Below are 12,492 nucleotides of genomic sequence, written 5' to 3'. Positions count from 1 at the left end.
ATTATTTAAGGAAATATAATTTCATCTTCTTCATATGACGGGGTTTCGTCTGTAAAATTAAACGTGTCTGTGAATTTTACACATCGGATTCTTTTTATTTTATTTTTCTCTGGGAAAAATACTAAATTGGCTGGACTGTTTTTATTATATCCAAGAAATATACCTCTGTCGGCTTTAATATTCAATTTACTCTTTTTATCTATATATGCGAAGCAAGTTCAACCAAATATATGCATTCTGCTTAAATTTGTTTTTTTTAGCACAGAAAGATGCACATGGAGTTTCCAATAGTGTTTTGTTAAAACACCTGTTGCGTATATAGGTTGCCGCAATAAGGGCGTACGTCCAAAGGTTTTTTGGGAGTTTTAATTCAATGAGTAGGCATCTTGCCATTTCAAAACGTGTCCGCCAAGCTCTTTCATCAGTCCCGTTTTGGTGTGGCGATCTGGGAGCTGATTTTTCAGGCTTGATATGATGGTTAATTAGTAAAAGTTCAAAGTCTTTATTGGTGAATTTCCTACCGTTGTCAGAGCGAATACACTTTATTTCACCGTAGGGAGCCATGTCGGCTAAATATTTTTTAGTTGCTAGCAGGGTATCAGATTTGTTCTTTAAAAAGTAAACCATTATTAAACCTGAATGGTCATCTACGAAATTCAACACATAACTATAATGTTCTCTGGCCATCGGTTCCACGGGACCGTTCAAGTCACAATGCACCATTGATAGGATTTTTTGGCCTTCTTGTCTGGTATCTTGCTTTGATAGTTTGTCATTTTCCCTTGCGTACAGACGTCGCAGTTGAAGTTTTTGGTGTTTGTATTTTCATTTCATCAACTACAGTCGACAACTTTTTGATATCAGGAATATTGCAGTGTCCAAGAATTTTATGCCATTGTCTGTAGATCATGGCAGGTTGTTTTCGATGGGACTTCAAGTCTAATGTAAACAAGTTTTTGATGGGTCGTTCGATATAAGTTAACAAATTTATCGAATCCCCATTACTAAGTGTTACTATATTGCCCAATTTTTACTGTACACTCTTTAATCCTTATACCCGAGTGGCCTCTGGGCCTTGATAAGTGGTTATGCCTATGTATAAAAAGGAGCCTATAATGCATGCGATGATGGATTTTGCTCACATAGAAAATTTGCCCTGTGTCTGACTAACTCTGCAGTCGTGGGGATGCAAGTAAATGACATTAGTTTTAATTATTTTTCTCTACCCCCATACCCCCTTCCTCCGGGCACTGGCGTTGAAAGTAAGGAAAAATGATGTATTCTGGAGCAGAAGTTTTTAAAATCGTTTACATAACCAAAGAAAACTACTAAATACAGTGTAAGAAACGGGTAAGCCCCACAATAACAAAAAAAACAAAAACAGATTACTTAAAAATTAAGAATAAGCGAAAAAATTACCTCCGAATTAAAAATAAAAATAATAAAGAATAAAACTATCAATTTCCCTTTGGTTTTTTGGTTTGAAAATTAAACGATTTCAGATGTCAGATAAACTAAGTTAAATCAAATATAAACTGAAATGAAAATAAACTAAATAATTAAATTTTAAATTATATTTTTGAATAATACAATTGAAATGGGGCTCTTATGCAGAATGAGTAATATCATCGAGCTAATTATTTCAATAGATTTAATGTAATGTGATATACTAATGACCGTAACTCAATCAATGAATATATCGATTGAAGAATGCTATATATAGAAATTACGCATAAAATATAATGTCTCCTTGACTGAAGTATCCTATCATGGGCATTAATATTTCTTGACCAGGAGAGGTTTACACACATATGCCCTTTATATTTCTTTGATCATTGGCAGTTGTACACACAAACAAACACGCACACGAACGCTACTCCTTTATATATAAAGACAGCAAAAATGGAAATTAAAAAGTGAGAAGTAAAATGTACGTTACACTGCGTTAGGTGATTGTAAGTTACAATATATAATGCCGATGAGAATTTGATAAAAATATAGGTGAATTTAAAATTAGAGTACTAAAATCAGCAAGTTAGTGAGCACTATTTGCAAAGTACATCCATTACCCGCTACGCCAGACACTTAAACAGGTTGTTGCTTTTCGTAAATGCAATATTCTTTAGTTCTAATATATGACGCTTCAGGAATATTTCATTTTTTTAAAGATTATTTTTATGTTGTATAATTTTTGTGTTGTTTACTAGAATTTTTCTAAGCTTGGAGGGGACAGTTGTGTTCTTTTATTAAATGTTGATATATAGTAGCTAAAATACGTGACGATCCGGGAAACGTTGTAGTAGTATGCCCAATGTATATATATATATATATATATATATATATATATATATATATATATATATATATATAAATCTTTATGTGTTTTTATCGTTCGTTTGTCTGTATTCTATTTCCATACTATTTATTAATCGAATGCAATAGCATTATTATATTTTACCACTGCTGTATGTTTGAAAACTGTCACAATCTTCTACCGTCTTTTGATTTAATACAGCCTATCTACATTCTACAACTAGGTTATCATCAATTTTTAACCATCTCATCGCTCCCTTTCGCCCAAACCTCCCAGCTATACCAATGCTATTCCGCCTCCGTATTTTCTAATTGTATTTTTCTATCTCCTTTGTCTATCTTACATGTCAATCCTAATACATCCTTTGCTTGTCATCGCATTTCCGATATTTGTAACCCGCCTACTTCCTCTTTGCTGACGAGAGACATTAGGGTTAGATTACCCTTGTACCAAGAGCGTTTATATCCTTTATTTTCTTGTATTTTATGTGATAAATTCATATTTACATCTATATTGTCATATTTTTATTTAATTTCATGTTACGCTTAAGACCTAACTATGGAACTTATCAAATCATGGTAAGTTCCGATCTAAAAAAATATGTATATATATATATATATATATATATATATATATATATATATATATATATATATATATATATATATATAATTTATTTTCTGCAGGAAAATATTGGCAAATTTACTGATGATATGTCTTGCGAATATTCGTATTCTCTCTCGATAAATGCAAACGGAAACTGCACTTGGTTAAAAACAAAATCTTATGAGAGATGTCAAAAAGAAAGATTAAAACTAGGACGTTGGCTTACTTTCTTAAATCTTTAGCGGATATAAAGATTGGATTAACTGCATAAAACATAGAGAATCTTTTCCACGAGATATGAAACGTGGAATTAAGACATACTCCACCTCAAGTATCTTTCTCCTTTTGTTTCAACTATATTTATATATGCCAGAAAATTTATTATAATTTGTCTATAATGAAATAAAGTTTTAATGTAAAATATTATTTGATAAGTGATGATGCCTATGTAAAAAATAAAGTTTTAATGATTTGCATTTTCCATCTTTTTTATCTCATCATCCTCTTTATTTTTTAATAATCGTAAAACCATTTAAATATTACATTTTGGGCTATGTTTAAAAACATCGGCTTTTCCATAAACATTGCATTTGATAAGGGAACGTTTAACTGCTCAGGTGTCTCAGCAAAATTAAACTCTGAATCATCTATCTTCAACCATGAACCTAACACTATCTCTATAAACTTTCTAACAACCTAAATAATGAAACAAATCGTTATCGGCTAAAATTCCATATTTTATTTATCCTGACAAAAGAAAGTTTATATTAACCGCCTTAAGTCCTTAATAACTCAATAATTACGTTTCTGAATTTTTTTAATTAGAAATGGTTATTCGTATTATTTTAATTCATAGAAATACTGTTCTCAACTTGAGTGTCATTTTCACTTCCTCGGGAATTTGGATGGAATTTCGAAGTAAAACCTTTATTTACTTCATGCTTATTCGAAATTGTTCTAGAACTGCACCACAGATCCTTACACAAGAGCCAACAGCGCAGTTCTTAGAGTACTTGGAAAAATCAAATCTAAATGTAATTTGCTTCTGAAATTTTCAATATGACGGAATGATTGATTGAGGTACATTAAGGTTTCGAGTATTTCCTAACAAATAAAAAAATTGCTTGATTTGTGGATTATTAAAAATTATTTAGAAGCCATTCTTATCGACACGGGGAAGGTTATTGCCCCTAAGCACAAAATATAAATTATATACATTTATAGTAGGTAATCTGTGATATTATTTTTCCATTACTATGACGTTTCTGAATTTATGAGATGAGGATTGATTGTTCATATTATTTGAATTTATCGGACTACAGTTCTCATCTTGAGTGTGATTTTCACAACGTTTTGATCGATGTAACCTCCGATCTTTTTCAGGTGTATCTTGTCGTACTCGGGAATGTTTCTGTTAAACTCTGGAATTTAGAGAGAATTTTGAGCGGAACCCTTTATTTACATCGGTTACGGTGGTTAGAGTTCTTCGAAAAATCAATTACAAAAGTGATATTCTCCTAAAGATTGAAGGTTCAGTTCTCAGCGTGGCGACCGAAAAATACAACTACGAATTATTTAGGAGCTCTATCCAACCATGGTTGATGGAACAAGAGCACGCTACCCCTCGTCTTGTGTGATCATTTCGTCACAGCACGGATAAGTCACCATACAGCAACTGCCGCATTTATCCGCAAAGTTTTTGATTAAATGCGAGGAAACAAAATATATGTATACATTAATAATATACGGGATTGTTAACATATAATTTGAAATACCAAAGTTTAGTGAGGTTTAAATTTTTGAATAAGCAATAGAAAAAAGACTCAGAAGGATCCTCTTGTTGTGATTGCGTATGTGTGTGTGTTTACCTTCTAAGTGGCTGAGTTATCACCAAAGAAATAGCAGCATTTTTAAAAGCGTTTTAATATTAAGAGTCGCGGCACACCACAGGTGTTACATAATTATTTGTTCCTGGCACATTAGATTATGTTAATGTATCAGAAAAAGGACGACAAATTAAAAACTATTTAATAAAAAATGTGAGCAGACGTCGATATTGTTCATTGGCACTCATAAAGATTACATAACTGTAACAATTCCATCAATCAGCATACAATGTATCAATATATTAAACATTTATATAAATTGACGTCGGAATCGTGGCATTTATATAAATCGACACGTTGTCGTAATCATGGAATTTATAATATAATTTTATACTCATGTGCATTTCTTTTAATTATTAAAAACTGGACATTTTTAACTTGGTTAAAGAAAACGAAGTTATTTTTTTTCATCTAACACAGACTAAACAAATGCAAGTGATGTAGAAAAAATGTGAAACACACCAAACTGTGTTCAGTTTAAATTTCTAAGCAAATATCTATTATTTCCTTATTCTTCAGAATAATAATAAGCTCGTATGCTAAAAAAATATAAATTGAGAGGATGATTTTTATTGATAATTCTTTGCGATTACTGTTGCTTGATACATTCATCATTGGTGTTTTGAATAGTGAGTGTCCTGCAATACATTTACAGAAACTATATTGCCGTAGTGAATTTGGTAAGTTAACAAAACTCCTACTATTTCTTCTTCCAATTCCCTTCAGTCTATCTCTCAATACACACACGTATGAATACATATTACTACTATTATTACTATATAATGATATATAATTATAATTATATATATATATATATATATATATATATACTTCGTTTACTTACATATATTAATATACGAGAGAATACATTTATGCGGACACTTTATGTATTTACTTCGGCAGTGCTCAATACGTATGTAGAGCTAGGTAGTAAATTATATATATATATATATCGATCTATCGCATTTTAGTCGTTGTGTTGCGCTTTAGTTGTCGGAACTCATCTATACACAAGATAAAACTCTCCCTGGTATAAATAGAACGAGGCCTACTAAATCTTACATATTGTGCCTAAGTTTTACGACTGTTTCAAATACAAACACATTGTCCTAAAAATATTGTGGTGTTTTTGCAGTGATATTTAAAAACTACAATTACTTTTCGACGACGAATTCGAATTCATAAAGACGATGCATACAACCAAACAACTCGAAGACAAAAACGAAACAGACATCCGTAAGTACACTGCAAAGCTATCAGATAACGGAATAGTATATAAAAATACCTATAGAAGTCCTTAAACTAATGAAAAATAAAAATGAAAAAATCGACTTGTCGGACACCGAACAAAGAAATAATCTGAACCAAAGAGAATAAATCGGTAAGACACACTTCTAATCAAACAGTGCTTTTTTTTCGCACAGAAAATGTACTGTTCATAAGTTTATATATATATATATATATATATATATATATATATATATATATATATACTAGCAAAAGTACCCTAAGAGATAGGTTCGATTTTGGGGTGTATCAAAACCAAAATATGATGAAAGTAAAAATTAAATAGATAAACTCCATACTTTATTATACCATACCTGTTTACACGGAAACACTTATCACAATATTCTGTGGATCTATATTAAAAAATCGTGTTAAACTTTGGCGGTCAGGTGCGAACGAACACCCCATAATTTTATTATACCATAATTCTTCAAACTGAAACATAATTATCAAAGTATACTTACGCAGATAGATATGACAAGTCTTTATTAAAGTTTGTGCCTATTTCAATTCTATGGAGGCCAGGCGGAACGCAGACCCTACAATTTTATTATACCATTCCTATTTAAGTTAAAACATACTTATCAAAGTATTATTATGTATCAAAAACACTTGTAAACGTTTATTTTTTATTTTTTAATTTTTTATTTCAATACTTTGTGGACCAGGCGCATACGCACACCCAAGAATTTTAATGAATCGTCATTATGCCAGATCAAACATATCCATTTCTGTGTTTAGATAATCTTCTATCATTATATGTGATCAGTTTTTTTATAATAGTCAACCGTATAGGAGCCTAGTCGTGACCAGACACACACACAGACGTTCCGCTTATATATATATATATATATATATATATATATATATATATATATATATATATATATATATATATATATATATATATATAACTCCTTCATTTACTCACATAAAATTAATATACGAAAGTTTAGATTTATGCGTAAACTTTAAGTATTTACTTCAAAAGTGCTCAATACGTAGGCAGAGCTAGTTAGTAATTTATAAAATATATATGACGATTAAGCTACATGTAATATTCGGCGTTTCATCCACTCTAAGATTCCTCAGGCTTATGCCTGAGGAATCCTAGAGTGGATGGAGCGCCGAATATTCAGTGTAGCTTAATCGGCATATATATATATATATATATATATATATATATATATATATATATATATGTATATATATATATATATACTCCGTGCCAGAATTATATGCAGATAGATATTTTTTTCTAACACCGATAGGTTTCAATGAGAATTTGTGAAATTTAGCACGTTATATGGCAACACTAACACAAGCGCAGATCTAAAATGTTAAGCTAATCTGCACAGTAATAAACAATTGGCAGCCATTTTGGTGATTTTTATTTTTTTCAGCCTGCCAACTTTATATGCTAACCAATGCTAAAATATGGTGAAGTGCTTAAAGAACATCGAAATATTTTAATAATTTGGAAATTGAGAACAACAATAATAAATAACAAAAAACTTCAATATTCTAATCAATAACTTATATAATTGCTATTTTTATTGACAAGAGCAAAACGCCTTTGGTCCATTGAATTTGTCAAACTTACGATTACATCTGATGAAATGTCTTAGGCTGCAGTCAGAATACCATTCCAGAGGTCGTCCTTGGAGTTGTACTACCTTCCTCTGGAGTAAATGTTTTGTTTCACGACGCTTCAGAGATATTCTGTAGGATTTAAATCTTGAGAACAGGCTGGCCATCGCATTATTTTCCCATGTCTAGGAAAACTCTCTCCAAATATTTAGTGGTTATCCTTGCAGAATGAGACAGTGCATTATCATGCATGAATACCACCTTTTTCCGGAATGCCAAATTCTTCTTCTTGTGCCAGGGTTCCAAGTGTTCCTTAATGAAGTCAATGTACAGTTTGGCGAACATTTTTACTCTTTGCGACTTTGAATTGTCCTCCCAGCTCATTGCCAATCATTGCAGCCCAAAACATCGCAACACCACCTTCTTGTTTACGCCTGATCCTTTGGAGCCGTAGACCCTAATTATGGTACCATCCTCCCCTCCACCAATCGGGTCCATCAAAGGTCGCTCGACACTAATCGGTGAACAAACAGTTTGAAAATTCACCTTCGTATAATCTCTTGCCCACTCCATTTTCTTTTTCTTGTGGATTACCTTTAATTGAGGGCGAAGCTCCGGCAACGAGTTGATTTGGGCACTTCAGAAAGGCCAGCATTTTCAAAAACTTGTTTGTTAGTTTCAAGTGGGTTACGGCTAACTTTCTCTCTTGCTCATTGTTCGACGTGACAGATATGATTTCTTACTAGTGTTCCCTTTGTCAGAACGTCCGTTGAAAAGTTGAGGGTTAGTACAATATTTTTTGATTGTACGATGATCACGGCGTAATTCGTTGGCACTTTCCAAGGTGGAAATCTTATTATAGACCTCTGAATAATTTTAGTTTGATTTAATAAAGCACTTGTACGTCCCATCTTACATATAAAGTTGGGATGCTGAAAAAACTGCAAGTCACCAAAATGTCTGCCGTTTGATCGCTATTGCGCTGATCAGCTTAATATTTTATATCTGCGCATGTATTAGTGTTGCCGTATAACGTGCAAAGTTTCACGAATTTTCATTAAAACCTTTCGGAGTTAGAACATAAATATCGATTTGCATATAATTGTGGCACAGGTATATATATATATATATATATATATATATATATATATATATATATATATATATATATATATATATATATAAGAAGGCGTTTAGACCCAAATTCAGCGGAGAAGTTTAGTAGAGTCTGCAAAGAGGAACTCTTTCAACTTTGACCTCTTAGCAGCGAGATTTTCACGAAAATGTTATTAAAAATTGTGCTGCATGTCTGAATACCCTTTGTGTTAAATTATAAATCTATAGACAGAAAATTAGTTTAATAGTTTGCTAGAGACGGCAAAGGTAATTCTTTTAACTTTGACCCCTTAGAAGCTATTTTTCGGCCTAAACTCTATTAAAACCTTGCCGTATGTCTGAATACACTTTATGAAAAATTTCGAATGTTCCGACCAAATTAACTGAGTAATTTCCTAGAGACCGCAGAAGTCAAATTCATTCAGACTTTGACTCCAATTTTGACCTCTTAATATTAAGTGTATTGCTCTCAGACCAAATTAAGAGGTTAAACTCATATTCACGTAACCTACATGCAAAATTTCAAGTGTTTAGCCACAAAATTCGCGGAGGAGTTTGATAAAGTTTCCAAAGGTCAAAGCGTTGAATTGTGACCTCTTGACAGCCGAATTTCTGGCCGAAAACTGATTAAAAAGATTTTCCCCAATCTGAATATGCCTTATGTCAAATCTCGCGTCTGTAGATTTGAAATTGACATGGTGGTTCAGTAGGGAAATGTATACACACATATCCACACACAGACAGACATTTAACTTTAATAGATATATAGACATCCGCGTCCACTCTATTCAGTAACGTTTCTGGGCATCAACAATTAATAAAACATGTTTTACACCAATTTCTAAAGATTACATGCGCGTCTAGTTACAATCATTTTTCTTTATCTGTGCCTAAAACTAAACGTCGTTTTCAATGCTATGTAATCAAACTCTTGTTAAGACGCCTTTTTACAAAATTTCTCCTACTATCGATCATTATATTGTTATCTGACCTACCAGCTCATACTTATTAACGAATGACTTTATTTAGTGATGACTATTTTTTCAATAATTAAATAATACTATTAATACTTATATTGATTATTTATTTTAAAGTGTTTACTGCGTCTCTCACGCAACCAGTGAATCATGAAGGCCCTATAAGGATAAGTTTCGAAAAATTACTCAAAGTAAGTATGGCTTTGATTATTAAAGTTTCGTTGATATTCCACAGTTTTTGTAAAAATCCCGACTAAGACAAGGTTTAATCAGTCGAAACATTGTCGGAATAATTTATACAATATGACATATACATTGAAAATTGATATAATATAACTTAATTTTGTTTTAATTTTAAATATAAATTTCAAGTTTAAATTTAAATAATATCAATTAGCTTCATGTACATATTACTTTTGACTTATGCAAATTAATCATGTTTTACTTGTCATCTAAAACGCTCTCATCTGACGGTAAACCTGTAAAAATATGCGTTAATATTTCGAAATAACAAATTGAGCTTTTTTGGAACATTTTTATCGTGGAACAATTTTAAAATGCATTTTCATTACACATTTATTTGTTTTTATAAAAGTGTTTTGTAAAAAGAGTTACCACTTATCAGAAATGTGATCGACTTACACACGTTCATATTAGAACGATTAGAAAAATTACAAATCCAGCAAATATTGGATATAATGTATTTGTTTAAAAGTAGGCACCGCCCAATAATGGCCGAAAAATCAAGTTTTTTTAAAAGGAAATTACATTTATTAAAATCCATTATTTCTGAGTAACTTTTTTTTCAGTAAGATAACACCCTAAATTTTATCATATAGACAACAGAATAATGTAAAACTTTTTCTACTATTTTTAATTAAATTTTAAATGTTAAATTTTCCCAAAAAGTTAACAATTGACATTTTTTGTCTTGCACAAAAAACGTACATAAATATTAAAAAAAAAGGTTTTTGAAATAATTAATTTATTTATTTGTTGTCTAACTAAGATTTAGGATGATTTTCTATGAGAATATGCAAAAATATTATAATATAAGTATCTGGATTTCAAATAATTCCACTTATTCATATAGGAAACCAGTTACTTCGCGTCGATCTAGAGTCTAGATCGACAATGTTTACGTTTGTATTTGATAAAAAGCAAACTATGGAAGACCAAACAGGCAAAAAAACCCTTATTTTTCAGTGACGAAAATTTCAATGTATTATTAACGCTGAGGCTGGCCAATACCAGATAGGTGACCATTTGTATGAGTTTGGTTTTTAATGTGTAGATGTGTGGGGGCCAGACTCCCCAAAATGGGGGGGTAATTTAAAGCAGAATAAAAAACAATTATTTCAGCGCGTTGGGTCCACCGTAGTCGAAAGGCGGCAAACGTTTTCAAACGGGATCGAAAAAATGATGCTATTTTTAACACAAAGGGCACAATATTTATCGAATTTTTTTTGTATCGATTCTTCAAAGCATGCCCTGTTTCATAATGGTCATGCATTATTCGGCTCGCTAAAAAAATTGTTAATCTATTTATCAAAGATTTTAAAATGGCTTTTTTCGTATAAATATTAATTTTTGTTTGTTTTTTGTTTTGCTTAACTTAAATTAATTATTTTACTTAACATATTCACCGAATTTCACACTTCAAAACTCAAAAGCGGGATAATTAAACACAATCGAAGTTCTGATATTCAGACGTCAAAATAGGGTATGCAAACAATTTATTTTAGTCTATAATTCTGTCCTTTACAGCAACACAATATGTTGTGTTCAGTTTCAGATGATTATTTTAAGCATATTCGGAACCCCCTCAAAACAAGGGGGGGGGTTGTAAGCAAATATATATATATATATATATATATATAAATATCGTTTATGAAAAATAAGTACACTGTTATAAAGTTCATTCTTCTCTTAATAATCGCTGAAAATTTCGTATTGATCGGATAATTACCTGATCTACTTAAATAGATTTTTAAAAAGACGGTCCGTCAAAAAGTACTTACCTGTCCCCCCCAATTTTGGCGGTGCCTAGTTAAAAGTATAGATTATTTAAATTTAGCAATGCAAGGCTTATACTAATGCCGAATATTTCTTTTTAATATTGGATCTTTTTTACTTATTGTATTTAAAAGTAATTTTCATTTGTTTAGTTTATTTTATTATATAACCAATTTAAATGGTAAATTTGTACAATCAAAAACAGGAAGAATTATGTGAATAGTTAATTACTTATTATATAAGCGCACTCACTTACGCACATACGCTCACACGCATTCACACACATTCACGAACATTCACACGCTTTCATCCACACCTACACGCACGCACACACAGAGAAACCAATCACCGGAAACATTGTCAGAATAATGCTCAATATGAGAATAATAGTCTAAATCATTTACATAATATAAATTTTTAATATAATATTAATTATTTACATAATATTAAGAATTCTAATAATATTAATAAATTACATAATATAATAATAATTATACGTAATATTAATTATTGACGTGATATTAATAATTTATGTAGTAATAATTATTGACATTATATAAATTATTATATAATATTACTTATTGACATAATAATTAGTATTTGCATAAAGACTAAGTATATTATAGTTACGTTAAGTTGTACATTTTTTTTATTTAAAATGAAAATATATATTAATATTCTTTAAAATTATAAATATAAA

General features: G+C 30.8%; 1 protein-coding gene across 7 annotated transcripts in view; it reads left to right on the top strand.

Annotated features, from left to right (window-relative positions):
- Positions 1 to 12,492, top strand: part of LOC145256536 (uncharacterized) — a 106,175-nt gene that overhangs the window by 34,013 nt on the left and 59,670 nt on the right. For 2 of the 7 annotated variants that reach the window (XM_080115566.1, XM_080115567.1), the window contains exons 1-2: positions 5,172 to 5,486; positions 9,894 to 9,967. In XM_080115566.1, coding sequence (XP_079971692.1) covers positions 5,369 to 5,486; positions 9,894 to 9,967 — 192 coding nt within the window. In that variant the 5' untranslated portion in view covers positions 5,172 to 5,368. Of the gene's footprint in view, positions 1 to 5,056; positions 5,487 to 5,941; positions 6,043 to 9,893; positions 9,968 to 12,492 lie in introns of those variants that run through there. The other 5 variants (XM_080115569.1, XM_080115568.1, XM_080115565.1 and 2 more) reach the window with 5 other exon arrangements.

The sequence above is a fragment of the Euprymna scolopes genome, chromosome 32 (assembly GCF_053919585.1).
Source record: "Euprymna scolopes isolate OS-2025 chromosome 32, ASM5391958v1, whole genome shotgun sequence".
In the NCBI taxonomy this organism is placed as follows: domain Eukaryota; kingdom Metazoa; phylum Mollusca; class Cephalopoda; order Sepiida; family Sepiolidae; genus Euprymna; species Euprymna scolopes.
The sequence above is the reverse complement of the archived record's forward strand: the minus strand, read 5'-3'. Positions and strand labels throughout refer to the sequence as shown.